Here is an 18,337-nt window from a genome sequence, read left to right on the forward strand (position 1 = left end):
TATTTGAGAAGGTGGCTATACAAAAATCAAAAACAAAACACATTTTACAAGAATACTGCAATAAGCCCTCGTTCACAACAATGCAATAAGACATTAAAAAAAAAAAAAACAACATGACAAAGACGCTCCCTATTTTTAGCAATGGAACTTTTCAAATTGTTGTGATCGCAAGTTTCAGCAATTTGGAAAATGGTTCCTGCACTACTTTTCTGCAATTTGCATAGACTGTTTAATGAAGTCAGTCAATTTTAAAAACGTGGGATCATGAAATGGCCGATAAAGACCAAAAAATGCCTGTAGCACAACACAGGTTCAGTTTTAGGCCCCCTTCAGATGGGCGGATGCACCCGCTTGGCAGAGAATCTGCTTGCTGAGCAGGCAGACATGGACACAGTCCACTCTCCTCTATGGGTCGGCTGGGTGGAAACAGACCACCTGTCCATTGGTCATCCAAACTGCCAGACAGATGGGAAACAGATCCCCATTTATCTGTTTTTAGCAGATAGGATTAGATGTCAGTGGGTGTCAAGGGACACGTCTGTTGACATCGGCCTCTCCATAAAGCTGGCCAATCAGGTCCGCCTGATAAACCGGTGGACCCAAAAACGGTCTACCCATGTAAAAAGGGGCCTTATAGGCGACGAGAATAAAAAAAAAAAAAAAAGAAGAAGATCAAAAACATTTTTTTTTCCTTCAACAAAAAAATTAAATAAAAAAGGGAAGGTAGATACAAGATTAAAACAAAAAGGAAATCTGTTAACCTTTGACAGAAGGCCAAATATTCACACAAAACCTACCTGATATATTGCTACAGATTGGCATATATTGTCAACGTTGAGAAGATAAAATCCATAATCTAGTAATGTATCTGAATATTTAGGATGCTTGTGGCCAAAATTTTCCCTGATAAAAAAAAGAAATCCAAAATAAAAATTAGAATATACTTTACAATATACAGATTTTTTTATACAATTAAAACAAACACGTACCTAGCCAAATATACTGCATGTTTTATTAGCTGTTCTGCCTTCTTGAACTCTCGTTTTACCACACAAGCCTTTAAAAAGAAAAATCAATCAAATCAGTGCAACAAACTAAATTTCAACCTCACATAAGCATTTAAAGAAACGATGGCTTATTTCTAAGGAAAATATATTTTGAGTTAGGACTACATTGCATGCATACATTAAAAAATAAAAATAAAAAATTCTTACATATATGGTTAAATTAGGCAAACATAATTAGGGAAAAAATGTAATGGGTTTATTTATTTTTTTCGTTTTTATTTATCTGTGAGATTAAACCTATATTTTAATGGATTATTTAAATACAACATTTAATTGCTGATTAAAAAAAAAAAAGAAGTGTAGCTAATAATGTCAGTCTTCACCCATTTTCTGGTCTTGTTTACATACATGGAAACCATATGCAATTATGCAGAAATGCTCTCTCAGGGGAACATTGGCTCCAACAACCTTTATTAACCACATAAGAGACGGCTCATGATGTAATGAAGTATTCTCCTTTATCGTTACACAGAACACAAATAGATGGCAGTTTACAAATCATTTTGTAATGCTGTTGGATTGTGGATGCCCATCGATGTGGTAATGCAGCTGTGATTGCAGGATTTTTTTCCCTTTCTTCCCTTCTGGAATTTTGATCCACTCTTGAGACCAATTCAGGTAAACGCCATTGAAGCCCTTTCTACTACAGCTTGCCATTTGGAGAAGATTTTTTGCCACCTGTCCTGATTAAGGCTATAAAACCGCTTACGGACTGCCCACACCACACCCACACCCACACACACACACCCACACCCACACCCACCAGCAGGGTGGCTTGGCTGAGCAAAATCACATACCTGTACATGATTTTTTTGCACGCTTTCTGAGACATGCGTGCACTCACCCCCAGTGACTGGACACAGCAGGAGCCAATCAGCGGTTCTGGCGACCGCGATCATTTGGAGGAAAGGCAGAATGGCAGGCTGCCTACGTAAACAAGGCAGACCGTCATTCTGTCAGGGAGTAAAAGATTTTGCGTTTCAGCCAAGCTGAAACACAGGTCTTGCTCCAGTGTCAGCATACCCCCCAGTTAGAAAGTACTCCCTAGGATCACTTAACCCCTTTACTGCCAGTTATAGTTTTTTTTTTTTTTAAGAACTGATCCCCAAAAAAATTTCACTGTCAGATTTGTCCGTCGCAGGCCCGCAAAAGTAAAGAAAAGAAAAAACACTGTTTGTAGACGCTCCAAATTTTGCACAAACCAATAAATATACGCTTACTGGGATTCTTTTTTACCCAAAATACATATTGGCCCAAATTGATGAAGAAATTAAAATTGGGTGCGTTTTATAGCAGAAAGTAAAATAGTTTTCAAAATTGGTCTTTTTTTTGGGGTATAAACAGAGGTGATCAAATACCAGCAAAAGAAAGCTCTGTGTGCGAGAGAGATTTTATTTGGGTACAGCAACGCATGACCGCATAAACACAGTGCTGCATCTAAAAAAAAAAAAAAAAAAAAAAAAAAAGGGCTCGTCAAGAAGGGGGTAAAACCTTCTGGAGCTGTAGTGGTTAAGGTGATCAGCTGGGTCATTTTGTGGGGACCTTTGTGCTATATTGATGTCATGTGACCGCCCTTGGTGAAGGCATCCACCCTACATTACACTCACACAGTATCTCACAAAAGGGAATACACACCCCTCACATGTTTTCTAAATATTTTATTATAGCTTTTCATGTGACAACACTGAAGAAATTACACTTTGCTACAACGTAAAGTAGCAAGTGTACAGCTTGTATAATTGTGTAAATTTGCTGTCCCCTCAAAATAACTCACGCAGCCATTAATGTCTAAACCGCTGGCAACAAGAGTACACCCCTAAACGAAAATGTCAAAATTGAGCACAAATAGCAATTTTCCCTCCCCGGTGTCATGTGACTCGTTAGTGTTACAAGGTCTTAAGTGTGAATAGAGAGCAGGTGTGTTAAATTTGGCGTCATCATTTTCTCTCCTACTGGTCACTGGAAGTTCAACATGGCACCTCATGGCAAAGAACTGAGGATCTGAAAAAAATAATTAATTGTTGGCCTAGGCTATAAGAAGATTGCCAAGACCCTGAAACTGAGCTGCAGAATGGTGGCCAAGAACATACAGCAGTTTAACAGGACAGTTTCCACTCAGAACAGGCCTCGCCATTGTCGACCAAAGAAGTTGAGTGCACACGCTCAGTATCATACACAGAGGTTGTCTTTGGGAAATGGACGTACGAGCGCTGCCAGCATAGCTGGCAGGGGGGGGGGGGGGGGGGTTGGATCAGCCAGTCGGTGCTCAGACCATACGCCACACACTGCATCAAATTGGCCAGCAAGGCATCCCAGAAGGAAGCATCTTTCTTCTAAGGAGGATGGACAAGAAAGCTTGCAAACAGTTTGCCGAAGACAAGCAGACCAAGAACATGGTTCCAGTAATCCCATGTCCTGTGGTCTGCTGAGACCAAGATAAACTTATTTGGATCAGATGGTGTCAAGCGTGTGTGGCAGCAACCAGGTGAGGAGTGCAAAAGAAAAGCGTGTCTTGCCTACAGTGAAGCATAGTGGTGGGAGTGTCATGGTTTGGGGCTGAATGAGTGCTGCCGACACTGAGGAGCTACAGTTCATTAAGAGAACCAAGAATGCCAACATGTACTGCGAAATACTGAAGCAGGAGCATGATATCCCTTCCCTTCAGAGACTGGGCCGCAGGGCAGTATGCCAACATAACGACCCCAAACACACCTCCAAGATGACCACCGCCTTGCTAAAGAAGGTGAGCGTAAAGGTGATGGACTGGCCAAGCATGTCTCCAGACTTAAACCCTATTAAGCATCTGTGGGGCATCCTCAAACAGAAGGTGGAGGAGCGCAAGATCTCCAAGATCCATCAGCTGCGTGAGGTCGTCATGGAGGACTGGAAGAGAAATCCAGTGGCAACCTGTGAGGCTCTGGTGAACTCCACGCCCAAGCTGTACACTCACTACTTTACATTGTAGAAAGTGTAATTTCTTCATTGTTGCCACATGAAAAGATAAGGCAACATTTTTACAAAAATGTGAGATACTGTATATAGAATCCATGTACATTTTATATGTTGCAGACTATTGTCCCAATTGTATCAATAAATATTGATAATTTTAATTTCAGTGGTTTGTTTTTGGTGCCCAGTAAAAATCCCAGGCCACCGATTCACCTTCTTCATACTTCCAATCTTGGTTTATGAACGGTTTCTGCTTAAAACTTCAGACTGCATTATTCAATAAGGCAAGTCTACCAATGATGCTGTACATACCTTGGATGCTTGCCTCAAAACATCAACAATCACTTTCACTGGCAGGCCACTGGTGATTTCCTTCATAGCTTCTATGCACCATTTATAAGCCTGATAAGAGATTCAAATACAAAAACACTGCTGAATTGTATTTTCAAAATGTTTAAGACACTGGACAATAAAACCTGTGCAATAATGCCAATTCAGGTGACAGAGGGAACAGTCAAGTTATAAAAGGAAACAGGATGCCTGCTGCCACATTTTGTGTGACAAGCTCAAGAGTAGGCTGGGTTCTCAGCACAGCCAGAAAACTGACAACACATGCTTAGTTTGGTAATTTTTTCATAGGAAAGCAGAGGTACTAGCAGGAACACCAGGCATTTCACACAAATGAGGCAATACAAAGAACAGGATACTTTCTCATACAAGTACATGGTACAGCAGGCTAATATTAGGAATATGAAGTGTTGAGTCAACGAATTCTTTAACGTAAACTTTAGACAGCAATAGCAAAAGACACATTTTTGGCAGTACAAGTGCATCAGAAGCATATTGCTGCATTTACAGCTGAAATGAGTGTTACTAAAGATCCCCGCGAGCAGTCTTCTGGGACACGCAACAGGTCCCGGCTGGGGCGAGCACATTGCAGGATCGTAACTAGCCAAGGTCAACAAACAAGTTAAAAAAAAAAAAAAAGGGGGGGGGGGGGGGAGGAGGATGGGGGAGACAGATCTTTCAAGCTTACTGATCATATGCATTTAAAAAACAAACACACTACCTCATCATAATGACTTTTAGCAAAGAGCAGAGCACATAACTCTCCATAAAGAGCAGCTTTATTTGCATTTTGTCCATGTTTTGCCAGCTTATCCATGTAACTCTGAGCTAGCTTAAAAGTTTCTTCTCCTAAATGGTATTTACAGTTGCCATTGCGCACATGCAGCAACCTAAGAAACGGGAGAAAAAAATAAAAAATAAACACAACACACATAAATGAAATGATAGTTGCCATATTTGAAATACAAATTTTCCCAAACATTAAAAAGGAGGCATATCTGGAGGGACAACGTGCAAGGACAGAAGCCACAGCGATAGACCGGGACAAGCTAAGCACATGCATGTACGGAGAAGTCCTTAGGATTCCATGCAAGCATAGGAGCTGCACATCTGGAGGGATGTCGGGGCTGCCCTGGATGCAATAGCACAAACAGCAGCGAATGCAGGAACTCCTGCCAGGTAAGTGCCGTATGGCTGTATCTAGGACGGTGCTGGGAAGGGCTCAAATTTCAGTTGGGCGCCAAAGTCCCCTGCCCACAACCTCCCCACAGAGCAGATACAGGGGTCGCCAACAGTCATGAACTTTAAGGACAGTTTGTAATATCCATGATTCCATGCAGTCTGCATGTCCAACTGACATTCATGGACTGAAAAAATAAAAATAAAGATTTTATCAAAATGTTCATGGATTTACTAGCAGCCCTGGTATATATATATATATATATATATATATATATATATATATATATATATATATATATATATATATATATATATATATATATATATATGTCAGAATTATTGCTTGCAGCTATAAAAGCCGCCAGCGGTAATCTCATGTAAAAACCGGTAGACTGGTTTTACCCAAGTTGATTAATTGATCGGCTTGGGTACATTCAACCTACCCATACATAGTTTGAATTTCAGCCGATTCCTGCTGAACCAGCCAAAACTCAAACGGTCTATGGCTGGCTTTTTTTGTGGCCCGAGACAATTCCTCTTCTTCCAATGTGTCCCAGGAAGGTCAAAAGGTTCGACATCCCTGCCTTAAAAGGCCAAGTTCACCTTTTTGAAACAAGTTAAATGTTCTGTCCAGATTTAGGGTGGAACATGCTCCTGCTACCAGTCCCCTCAATCCCCTCCCTCAGTGAGCAGGACCCCTGTTTTTCCTGTAAAAATATGTGCATCGATACATTTTTCTTGAAAGGTGAAGTTATCCTCTAAGGCCAAGTTCACACTACTACATGTCAGGAACGTCATGCACAGAAACACGCCCTTTAGCAGACCTGTGGTTGTGCAATGGTCAATGGCACCCCACGCAGTGAAGTTTTCCCATGCACGGTTTTGTTGTGGCACATTTTTGGAAAAAGGGTCAGGGACTTTTCTACGTTGCTCGCATGTAGGGCAACCTACTGAAATGGCTGGGCTGCCCCGAATGCGCAAACATTCCGTTTCACCTGTAGGTGTGAATCTAGCCTAACTTACCTGACACAACATTCCACTGCTCGAAACCAATGCAGCATTTCATTGTGAAGTGTGCACAGCTGCAAACAAGAGAGAAACACTTTCTCAGCATCACTGTACCAGCCAGCATCTGAGAGGAAACCACCTAAAAAATAAGATAAGTTCTATTCAAAATGTTTTAAATGCATAAAAGTAATGTATAAAAACAAACAAACACACACAACACACACACACGTGCTTGGTTCCCAAGTGATTCACAGACCTGCTGGTGGGCATGTATAGAACTGTCAGAATTCCTCTTACCGTTCCTCCTCTCCCCTTTGTAATGTCAGACATGTCTGTCCAGCTCTGTAAATGCTGACCAGCTGTGAATTGTTCAGAAGTCCACAACAATCACATAACCCGTTTGGAACCTGTGCATGGAGCAGGGCAGACATGTCTGACATATCTGGGAGGAACGTCACAAAGAGGAGCAGCTAGAAGGGAAGCTGCAGTCAGTCAAGGCCGGAGGGATGGGCAAGGGGCATGGTTTACACCAGGGGTCTCAAATGGGTGGCCCTCCAGCTGTTGCAGAACTACAAAGTCCCATGAGGCATTGCAAGGCTGACAGTTACAAGCATTACTCCCACAGGCAGAGGCATGATGAACTTGTAGTTTTGTAACAGCTGGAGGGCCGCCAGTTTGAGACCCCTGGTTTACACTGACCACAGAAGATACAGGCACACTGCGTGATCGTACAGCGTGCCCATAAGTGCGGGATGACAGAGGACATAAACTGACCACACCAACATGGATTGGCTGCCATGGTTAGTGTGGTCAGTTTACCATCACAAGGGGCACAGGGAGGATCAACTAGGTAATACATTAGGCACCAAAACAGTAAGAAATTTGAAAAATCAAGTACAAACACTTTAAGACATTCAATTATGGAAACTTTGGTGTAGTGACCAAACTTTTGAACATTTTAAAAACTTGCCTTACCATTTTTAATTTTTAAAGCAGGAGAGATCCACCTAATCTTATGGGATATTCCACTTAATTGGCTGCTTGAGGACTGACCATGTTTTTTTTACATAAACCCTAAAGCAAAATATACCCGATATTTTGCAATATGCTCCACTATAAAATATAAGCCATCTTACCAAGAACAAAGCCGATCTGAATAGCCTTTTCTTTAACATGGGCATCCGATTCTGCAATGTAAGAACAACGCCTGCTAAAAGAATACGCCAAGACAGAGGCAACCTTTACTCCATGGTCCATTAAAGCTTGAAAACAGTGGTGCAGAAGATGTCTAAGAGATAAAAAAAAAAAAAAAGAAAGAGGCACAGGTTATCATGCTGAGTAAACCTATAAAAACATCCTGTTGTATACTGATCACAAGAGGGAAAAAAAAAATCCCCCCACACCTGTAGATTTTTTTTAACAAACATACTAAATTAAAAAAAAAATCATTTTTTTCAGCACGTCGTGTGTTTTACGTCACCGCTTTTTTAACCGATGGTGTGTAGGCGCGACGGACTGATCGTGTGTACGCAGCATAACTGGTCAAATTTAGAACCCTTTCAAGGTAGCTTCTTGCAAGCAACAATAATGCTATATGTTAAAAGAGATTCAGCTGCTAGCACTCAACACATCCCCATACTCGTGTGCATACATAAAATTAAAATAAATGTGCATCGCTGTAAAAATATATGAGAGAGAGAGAGAGAGAGAGAGAGAGAGAGAGAGAGAGAGAGAGAGAGAGAGAGAGAGAGAGAGAGAGAGAGAGAGAGAGAGAGAGAGAGAGAGAGAGAGAGAGAGAGAGAGAGAGAGAGAGAGAGAGAGAGAGAGAGAGAGAGAGAGAGAGAGAGAGAGAGAGAGAGAGAGAGAGAGAGAGAGAGAGAGAGATTACACACACAAATTCTAAATACATTTATTTTCATAAAAAGTGCTCCAACTGTTATATATGCAAGGTCACATCAGGTGAGCACGAGTATTTTGTAAGCACATATATGAAGCACCCTTTCAGAGAAGCTTAGGGATATAAAGAAGCATGCAAGCACAGCACTATTAATGCACTACCATGGATGGGACTGCACTTTCATGAACTAGAATTATTGTATGTTAATTAAATGATATTGGGTGGATTTTATTGGCACAAATTTTAAATTCCTAGAGGGTGATGCACATTGGAAACTAGATTATAGATCACATATGACGAGTTGGAGCACTTTTTATGAATGGAATTGCATTTATAATTAGGTAGAATGTGAAGGAAAATCATCACAGTTGCTTATGCTCTTAACTGAACTGTCAAGGCATTAAATTGCTGTTGTCATAAGTGATCACTTGTGCAGCACCATAGCAACTACAGATCAAACAGAAGCCAAAATAGCAGCTTCCTTAGCTGTAAAAGATAGGAGTGTTCAGTTCCACTTTAAACCACTTTTCCTTAGGCCATTTTAAAACATCCTGGATTTGAAGTCGATAGAACAAGCTCAGTATTTTTTAGCCAGTGACCAGTTTCCAGTGATCTAGGCAGCGAGTACGGTAATTAGAAGCAACAAGTATTTTGCCACTTATGACTTTGTTCATAAATTCTCTGGCTACTGTAGCTGGGAAAGCACTGCATCAAACATAATCCGTGCATCATTAGCTGTAGTGCAAGACAAAAAAGACACATTTGGGGGGGGGGTTTCTACAGATTCCTGATGTCTCCATTAAAAGGGCAGGTCTCTTCAATGCTAGCATACAACCGTGGCAAAAAGTATTGAGAATTACACAAATATTAATTAATTTAATTTTCACAAGGTCTGCTGCTTCAGTGTTCTTAGATTTTTGTTACACTGAAGTATAATTAAAAGCATTGCATAAGTGTAGGGGTGTGGCCTGACACCGCATGGAGTAGGACGCTTTCCCGAGTAGCTCCGTCCATTACTCCTGATTTACCTTATCCTGTGCTCCATTAACGACCCACTTGCACCTGAACTGACTCTCCCGACATCAGGGACGCTCTGCGCATGTCTCCGAAAAAAGGGAAGAAATCTGCAGCTCTAGCGAAGCTGGATCAGTATCGGCGCTTGGACAATGTGGAGGCCGGGGAAGATGGTGCCGCAGTGACACGCAGCGAAACAGCCGGAGACACTGACTGACTCCGTGAAGCCAATAACCTCTGCCGAACCTCGCTCACCATGCAAATTGAGGATATCTCCCTCATTCGGCAAGACCTACACAAGCTCCGTGACCGGGTAAAAACGGCGGAAACTCGGCTTAGTAATGTAGAGGATGCGGTCCCACCATTGCAGGAAACCTCAGACCGCATGCAGAGACAGATCCACCAGCTTTTCTCCAAGCAGGACGACATGGAGAACAGGCTCAAGCGGTGTAATCTGCGGTTCATTGGTTTGCCTGAGGGGGCTGAGGGTAAAGATCCCACTACTTTTCTTTAACATCTGCTCATTAATGCCTATGGCAGAGAGGCCTTCTCCCCTATGCTCACTGTTGAAAGAGCTCACCGCATGCCTGCTAGGTCTCTCCCGCAGGGGGCCCCCCTTGCACTTACATCGCCAAGCTCCTCAACTATAAAGACCGCGATGCTGCACTGCGGATGGCCAGAGAGAAGGGTAATATTCCCCTGGGTAATGTTACAGTTGCCATCTTCCCAGACTTCTCAGCTGAGATCCAGCACCGTCATCAAGGGTTTATGGAAAAGAAAATGTAGCGCCCAAAAGTATAAAAAGACCCCTAAAAAGGGTGAAATTGATGTGTACCCTGAAGGTAAATGACTTAATGTCTAAGCCCAGTACCTCTTAATACACAATGGTGAAATTGTGGAATAGTGAGGTGGGCATTGGGAGCTGTGATGTGAAAAATGCTCCTATATAGCAAAATTACATACAGATCCGTGCTATAAAAAAATCAACAAGCAAATATACATATGTGAAATAACTATGGTGTAATCACCATACATGTGTAGAAAAAATTATATACAACAAAGTGATATATAAGACTAAACTAGATGTTTAGTAATAAAAAGAAAAAGAGTCAGTGGTAAAGACAGTCCTCCTAGGCCAACATTCCACTGTTGATTAGGTGTGCCTCAGTATTAAAGGCGTAAACCCAATCCTGCAAATATCAAAAAGTCTGCTGGGGAATGTGGAGTCTAAATTGCACATATAAACTTCCAATGTTGGGTGGAGCAGATATCTTCAATACCAAAAATCTTCAGTGCTGGACAAGTAAATAAATAAATGGGTGGGTACCCTTACCAGAACTGGTGGACCCTCTCAACCACCATACGGTGGGAGGGTCGTCAGGGCTTGTATAGACGATTGTCTGGGTCCAGGGGTCCTCACTCCGCGTGTCCAATCCAGAAATGGTTACTGAAGCACTTGTTCTTCCAAGATAGATAGCCAAGGTTGGTTGATCGATGGTAGCTCAAAACACCCAAAGTGGTAAAAAAGGAAAAATATAGAGGTGCTCCTCGTAGTGTAAAAACATTTAATAAAAAAGCATTGCAAATACACACACGTGGCAAAAAATGCAGTAAAAATATAAAAAACTTCAAATAGCCACACAAGAAAAAGATCACTCTGCTAGCAATCAAACGAAAAAATAGCAAAAGTAAAAGTAAAAAATACAGCAGCAAACTCCCACCTTGGATAAAGGTGTGGGGAGTGTTCCAACAAAGTTGAGAGTGCAATGGGGATGCAGTGGAGTAATCACCCGACCGGTTTAGTCGCTAACGGACTTCTACTGGGGTATCTAGTCCTCCTCTGCTCCCCCCATTGCATTAAATACCTTACATCCAGGTCCCTGATTGCTGGCATCTGTTCGTCCATGTCTAACCGGCGTGCGTTCCATAACAAGGAACTGGAAACATCGTCTGCGTTCCCAAAAGCCGGAAGTAGTAGGGCGGGGCTTAGCGTCAGGACGCCCAGCGTCAAGACGTGCTTATCGTCAGGACATCCAGGATGACTCAGTCACTCCCCCTCTCCTCCTCCGTGATAGGCAGGAGGTGTGGTAGTCAGCCGACCAATGGGCATTAATCAGCAGCCCTTCCGCAGCGTCATGACGTCAGCGCCGTACGCCGCGTTCCACGATGCGCTTCAGGTATGTCACAGGCAGACGTCAGTATCAACATACAGACGCTCCAGGACACACAGCGTCATATATCAGCCCAAAGATGGCAAAGAACCCACCGGGGTTATTAGAGGTCACCCTAAGTCACCCCAATCCAGTTGGACTATACAAAGGACAGATATAGTCAGTATGTAAATACTCTATATGGATCAGATGGAAGCAAGCAATCATGGAGGTGGACTCAAGGACCCACTAGAAATGTATACAACAAGTAATAATTAAAGAGACATACACATATAAAACTCCATCTTCAGAACCTCAAAAAACTTATTTAATTATTTCTTCTGGACCTCAAAAAATTGACGAATCAGAAGAAACAATATTATGTGTGACAAAACAGGCGATCCTAAGAATCAATCAAAATATAAAATTAGGACTGATTAATGAACGCATTCACGTCCCATTCGACGTTGAGTCCAAATGGGGCGTAACTTTTAAGGGTGTAAATCCAATATACTTCTAACTTCGAGACCCCTCTGGTACTCGGTTCACCCCTCCAGTGTGGAACAAATTTGTCGATAATCAAAAAGGAGGTACCTGTCAATGATTTATTGTGAACCTGTAAATAGTGTCTGGGCACTGTGTGTTTATCCCATGAAGCAATTTTCCACCTGTGCTTCCACATATATAGTTTATTTGATCACCTGCCCTTGTGGAAAACAATACGTGGGTCGTACTATCCGCAGTTTTTCCACAAGGGTAGGTGAACATGTTGCAAAAAATCAAGAAAGGCAACGATAAACACACAGTGCCCAGACACTATTTACAGGTTCACAATAAATCATTGACAGGTACCTCCTTTTTGATTATCGACAAATTTGTTCCACACTGGAGGGGTGAACCGAGTACCAGAGGGGTCTCGAAGTTAGAAGTATATTGGATTTACACCCTTAAAAGTTACGCCCCATTTGGACTCAACGTCGAATGGGACGTGAATGCGTTCATTAATCAGTCCTAATTTTATATTTTGATTGATTCTTAGGATCGCCTGTTTTGTCACACATAATATTGTTTCTTCTGATTCGTCAATTTTTTGAGGTCCAGAAGAAATAATTAAATAAGTTTTTTGAGGTTCTGAAGATGGAGTTTTATATGTGTATGTCTCTTTAATTATTACTTGTTGTATACATTTCTAGTGGGTCCTTGAGTCCACCTCCATGATTGCTTGCTTCCATCTGATCCATATAGAGTATTTACATACTGACTATATCTGTCCTTTGTATAGTCCAACTGGATTGGGGTGACTTAGGGTGACCGCTAATAACCCCGGTGGGTTCTTTGCCATCTTTGGGCTGATATATGACGCTGTGTGTCCTGGAGCGTCTGTATGTTGATACTGACGTCTGCCTGTGACATACCTGAAGCGCATCGTGGAACGCGGCGTACGGCGCTGACGTCATGACGCTGCGGAAGGGCTGCTGATTAATGCCCATTGGTCGGCTGACTACCACACCTCCTGCCTATCACGGAGGAGGAGAGGGGGAGTGACTGAGTCATCCTGGATGTCCTGACGCTAAGCCCCGCCCTACTACTTCCGGCTTTTGGGAACGCAGACGATGTTTCCAGTTCCTTGTTATGGAACGCACGCCGGTTAGACATGGACGAACAGATGCCAGCAATCAGGGACCTGGATGTAAGGTATTTAATGCAATGGGGGGAGCAGAGGAGGACTAGATACCCCAGTAGAAGTCCGTTAGCGACGAAACCGGTCGGGTGATTACTCCACTGCATCCCCATTGCACTCTCAACTTTGTTGGAACACTCCCCACACCTTTATCCAAGGTGGGAGTTTGCTGCTGTATTTTTTACTTTTGCTATTTTTTCGTTTGATTGCTAGCAGAGTGATCTTTTTCTTGTGTGGCTATTTGAAGTTTTTTATATTTTTACTGCATTCTTTGCCACGTGTGTGTATTTGCAATGCTTTTTTATTAAATGTTTTTACACTACGAGGAGCACCTCTATATTTTTCCTTTTTTACCACTTTGGGTGTTTTGAGCTACCATCGATCAACCAACCTTGGCTATCTATCTTGGAAGAACAAGTGCTTCAGTAACCATTTCTGGATTGGACACGCGGAGTGAGGACCCCTGGACCCAGACAATCGGTCTATACAAGCCCTGACGACCCTCCCACCGTATGGTGGTTGAGAGGGTCCACCAGTTCTGGTAAGGGTACCCACCCATTTATTTATTTACTTGTCCAGCACTGAAGATTTTTGGTATTGAAGATATCTGCTCCACCCAACATTGGAAGTTTATATGTGCAATTTAGACTCCACATTCCCCAGCAGACTTTTTGATATTTGCAGGATTGGGTTTACGCCTTTAATACTGAGGCACACCTAATCAACAGTGGAATGCTGGCCTAGGAGGACTGTCTTTACCACTGACTCTTTTTCTTTTTATTACTAAACATCTAGTTTAGTCTTATATATCACTTTGTTGTATATAATTTTTTCTACACATGTATGGTGATTACACCATAGTTATTTCACATATGTATATTTGCTTGTTGATTTTTTTATAGCACGGATCTGTATGTAATTTTGCTATGTAGGAGCATTTTTCACATCACAGCTCCCAATGCCCACCTCACTATTCCACAATTTCACCATTGTGTATTAAGAGGTACTGGGCTTAGACATTAAGTCATTTACCTTCAGGGTACACATCAATTTCACCCTTTTTAGGGGTCTTTTTATACTTTTGGGCGCTACATTTTCTTTTCCACATTTTTCACCTTACATCCATATGGTATGTTGGCAGCCTGATCTACACTAAGCATTTGGTTTGCGCATTATTATATATACACCTTAAGGGTTTATGGAAGCCAAACACAGATTGTGCACCCACATTAAGTATGCTATGCTTTTCCCAGCCCGCCTCAGGATTGAACAGGATTGGCCAGGCACTCGTTTTTGAAGATCCGGAGGAGGCGATTACCTGGTTGGAACGCAGAGCAGCGCCCGTGAATGCTGACCGACGCCCATTGCGAGTACCCTTGCTAAATACGCTTCGTATACATGTGGCAGTGGGCTGGGTTCCTCTTTTTCTCTCCCCCTATGTTTGAGGCCCGGCGTGAGGTTTGGTGCACTGCACCGTTTTGTTACTTACCGTTGCTACTGTTTCTTTATCAGCACCATGCGCTCAGGCCCACTGCATCTCCCCGATACCACTGAGATGGCCAAGTCGCTGTGTATACAACGAACATCCCCCCTTTTTTTTTTGGTACAAAACTATTCTTCCTCCTGGCACGTTTTCCTACTACGAGAGTCAAGTTAAGACTTTTTTTCCTCCCTTGTTTTTTACCCCTGGTCTTAAGCGGCCCAATATGCTACTCCAAGGACTGGAGCCTCAGGACGGTAATGGTGCTACCCACCAAGCGCAGCGAGACTTTGAAATTCCTCACCTGGAATGTCAGGGGTCTCTGAGAAAATAAAGCGGTCAGCAGTACTTGCGTTCCTCAAGAAACAACAAGCTGATATAGTGGTACTGGTCGAGACGCATGTGGAGGGGAGGTTGCAGATGGCACTCCGCAGGCCGTGGGTGGGCATTTCATTCGACCCACGCGCGCGGAGTCTCCATACTAATTGCAGTCAGTACATTTCGAACTATGTGAAGCCTCTATGGATCCACAGGGCCGATATGTATTCCTATCTACCAAACTGTATGGGGAACCATTACTTTTCTAAGCCTTTTATGTGCCCCCCCCCCCCTTTTTTTCCATGTCCATAATATTAGAGGGGATTGCATTCATGGCAAGACATCCCTCAGTCCAAGCAGTTTTGCTGGGGGATTTCAATATCACACTAAATCCTGCACTGGATAGGCTCGGGGTCACATTTTCCACCCAAGGGATAGCGACCGATACTAAATTCTCTACACCAATTTCCTCTTTTCATTTCACTGACACCTGGAGGTAAATATTCTCTCACAAACAGTCGTATTCATGTTTCTCCACCTCGCATAACTCCATGTCCAGGATAGACTTTATCCTCGTCTCTCGAGGCCTCACACCCAGGTTACTAGAGACTAGACTAGGTTCTGCCCTAGACTACTCTCTGATCACAGCCCATATTGGATCACGCTGAGCGTGCCTGTGGACAAGCCAATGCGTGCTTGGCATTTGAACCCCTATTGGCTCTCATTGCTACCCGAGAACGATGAGCTTGCCACTGAGTGGAAGTCGTACTTCGAGGTAAATGACCGATCCGCCTCTGCGGCGGTGGTGTGGGAGTCCTTCAAACTCCATGCCCGCATTTCCCATATAAACAGGATTAAGGCAGACTCAATTTTGATAAGGCGACGGCGGAACTGTCCCTCACGGAGCAGAGTTATGTAGCAGACCCTGCGCTGGAGACGGCAAATGCACTTAAATTGCAGACGAGGGTAGTAAACCAACTCCAATTTGAGAAAGCTAGACAGAAGCTATTTTTTGCTAAGCAAAAGATGTTGGAGCATGGGGAGAGGGCTGGCAAATTCCTGGCTCATCTGGTTCACAGCGAAGATAGACCACCGGTGGTCATCTCCCTGTATGGTTCTGGCGGCCAACGAATAATGGACCCGTTGGCGGTGTCCTCTATGTTTAGGGATTTTTTTGCAGAATTATACACGTCTACAAGTCTGATGGACTCGTTTTTCGGGAGCATCACCCCTCCACATTTAAAAGCTGACCAGATTGCCTTTCGAGTCACCCCTTACTGTGGAGGAGATAGCGGATGCCATTGCCAGGTTTGCTAGGTCCAAATCCCCAGGCTCGGATGGCCTTCCAATTGAATTTTATTCTCAATACAGTAAGGTCTTGACCCCCAAGTTGTTGAGCCTGTACAATCACATGTTTGAAACGCAATACTAGCAAATAGGCTCAATCAAGCTATCCTATCCTTGATACATACAAATCAGGCAGGGTTCATGCCTGGCCGTAATACCTCCTTTAACCTGCGCAGGCTCTACATTAACTTACAGGCCACGCATGACAATGTAGGCTCCCGGGTGGTTGTGACACTGGACACGGCTAAGGCATTTGACTCTGTGAAATGGAGGTATTTATGGCGATCCCTTGGTTCCGCAAATGGGTTGGCCCTTTTGTATCAGGCTCCCACGGCAAGAGTGGTGGCGAGTGGTTGACCGTCCTCTGTGTTTACCCTAAGTAGGGGTATGAGACAAGGATGTCCGCTCTCCCCACTCTTGAACGCTCTAGCGGCAGAGCCCTTGGCGGTGTCCATTCGCACAAACCCAGAGATTGAGGCATTGCAGATAGGTCCCTTAATAGAAAAAATTAGCATGTATGCGGACGATACACTATTATATCTCGCTGACTCCATTCCCTCACTCAAAGCGATCGAACAGTTCGGATTTTTTTTCCGGGCTCAAGATCAACTGGGGGAAAAAAAATCACAGATCCTACCGATTGATCGCTTCCCACCGCCTGAGTCTCAGACAAGAATACCACTTCAACAGGTGGACACTATTAAGTATTTGGTGATACACATTTCTAGAAGCCCGGCTGATTATATCGCGCTTAATATTGAACCCTTATTTTCAATGGTCAGAACTAAAATCCGGGTCTGGGCCCATTTGCCACTGGGGGTGTGGGGACGCATTAACTTGATCAAACTGGTCCTTCTTCCCAAAATCATGTATGTCCTATGGCACACCCCGATATACCTCCCCCTAAAATACTTTAAATCACTTAAAGCTCTCCTTAAGCCCTTTGTCTGGGGGACGGGCAGGCATAAACTTGCTTGGCAAGCACTTTAAAACCCCAACGGACATGGGGGGCATGGCCCTGCCAGATTTCAGCCTGTATTATATAGCTTCACAACTGTCCCAATTGTTTCATATTGATAAAACTGACAGTCGGAGATTCCTGCTTCTGCTCTGTCCACGGAGTACTCAGCTCACTGGAGACGCGTTATACGCAATCTCGGCGGGTTCTAGGGGTACTGTGTCAACAGGGGAAGCCAAGTCCCTGTGAGGCCAATACAAGCACATCTGGGATCTTGCGTCTACCAAACTGGGATAATATAGACAAATATATAGCGCAACCCCCAATGTGAAAAATTGCAACACTCAATGAAGAATGTAACAAATGTGACAAGTAATACATAAAAAGTGAATCAGTGTAACCATTACACCAGATTAAATGAAATGTATAAAGTCCACTGAAAAAACAGGAAAAAACACTCAAACGCTGTGCAAAGGATAACTGGTGTCTGCAGTCTCACAATTAGCAGCACCGTATCAGAATTTTTTTCTGTCCCATCACTATTTATTTTAAACACCACTGTGGTTGATTAGCAGGTGTTGTCCTGCTTACATTTGTAATTAACCCTTTAGTTCATTAGTAGTTTCAGGTTGTGTATATCACTACACCTGTCCTAAGGGAAGCGCGAATTCACTACCGTTTTATATATGGTCTACCAAACTGGGCATACCTCGGTACAATGATTTCACGCCACTTGGCACAACAGGGGTTTGGAAGAGTTCCTCCATGCTCAGGGCTCTGAGCTGTGGGCCGCACAGGGTGTCTATTACTTAGACCATTTACTTTCTGGTGGAAACTTAAAAACCTATCAAAACACCCAAAGAAGAATTCACACTCCACAATTGTATGTTTTTCAGATTAGACATGCGGCCCAAGTGCAATTGTCACACACCTACCCG

At 43.2% G+C, this 18,337-nt stretch overlaps 1 protein-coding gene across 1 annotated transcript in view; it reads right to left on the reverse strand.

Moving 5' to 3' along the window:
• Positions 1-18,337, reverse strand: part of APPBP2 (amyloid beta precursor protein binding protein 2) — an 86,061-nt gene that overhangs the window by 30,333 nt on the left and 37,391 nt on the right. Inside the window, exons 3-8 of the mRNA XM_040336912.1 lie at positions 7,691-7,842; positions 6,570-6,693; positions 5,086-5,254; positions 4,329-4,418; positions 990-1,057; positions 798-903 (exon numbers count right to left, since the gene is read on the reverse strand). Coding sequence (XP_040192846.1) covers positions 798-903; positions 990-1,057; positions 4,329-4,418; positions 5,086-5,254; positions 6,570-6,693; positions 7,691-7,842 — 709 coding nt within the window. The remainder of the gene's footprint in view (positions 1-797; positions 904-989; positions 1,058-4,328; positions 4,419-5,085; positions 5,255-6,569; positions 6,694-7,690; positions 7,843-18,337) is intronic.

This window comes from Rana temporaria, chromosome 2, assembly GCF_905171775.1.
Source record: "Rana temporaria chromosome 2, aRanTem1.1, whole genome shotgun sequence".
NCBI classification, from domain to species: domain Eukaryota; kingdom Metazoa; phylum Chordata; class Amphibia; order Anura; family Ranidae; genus Rana; species Rana temporaria.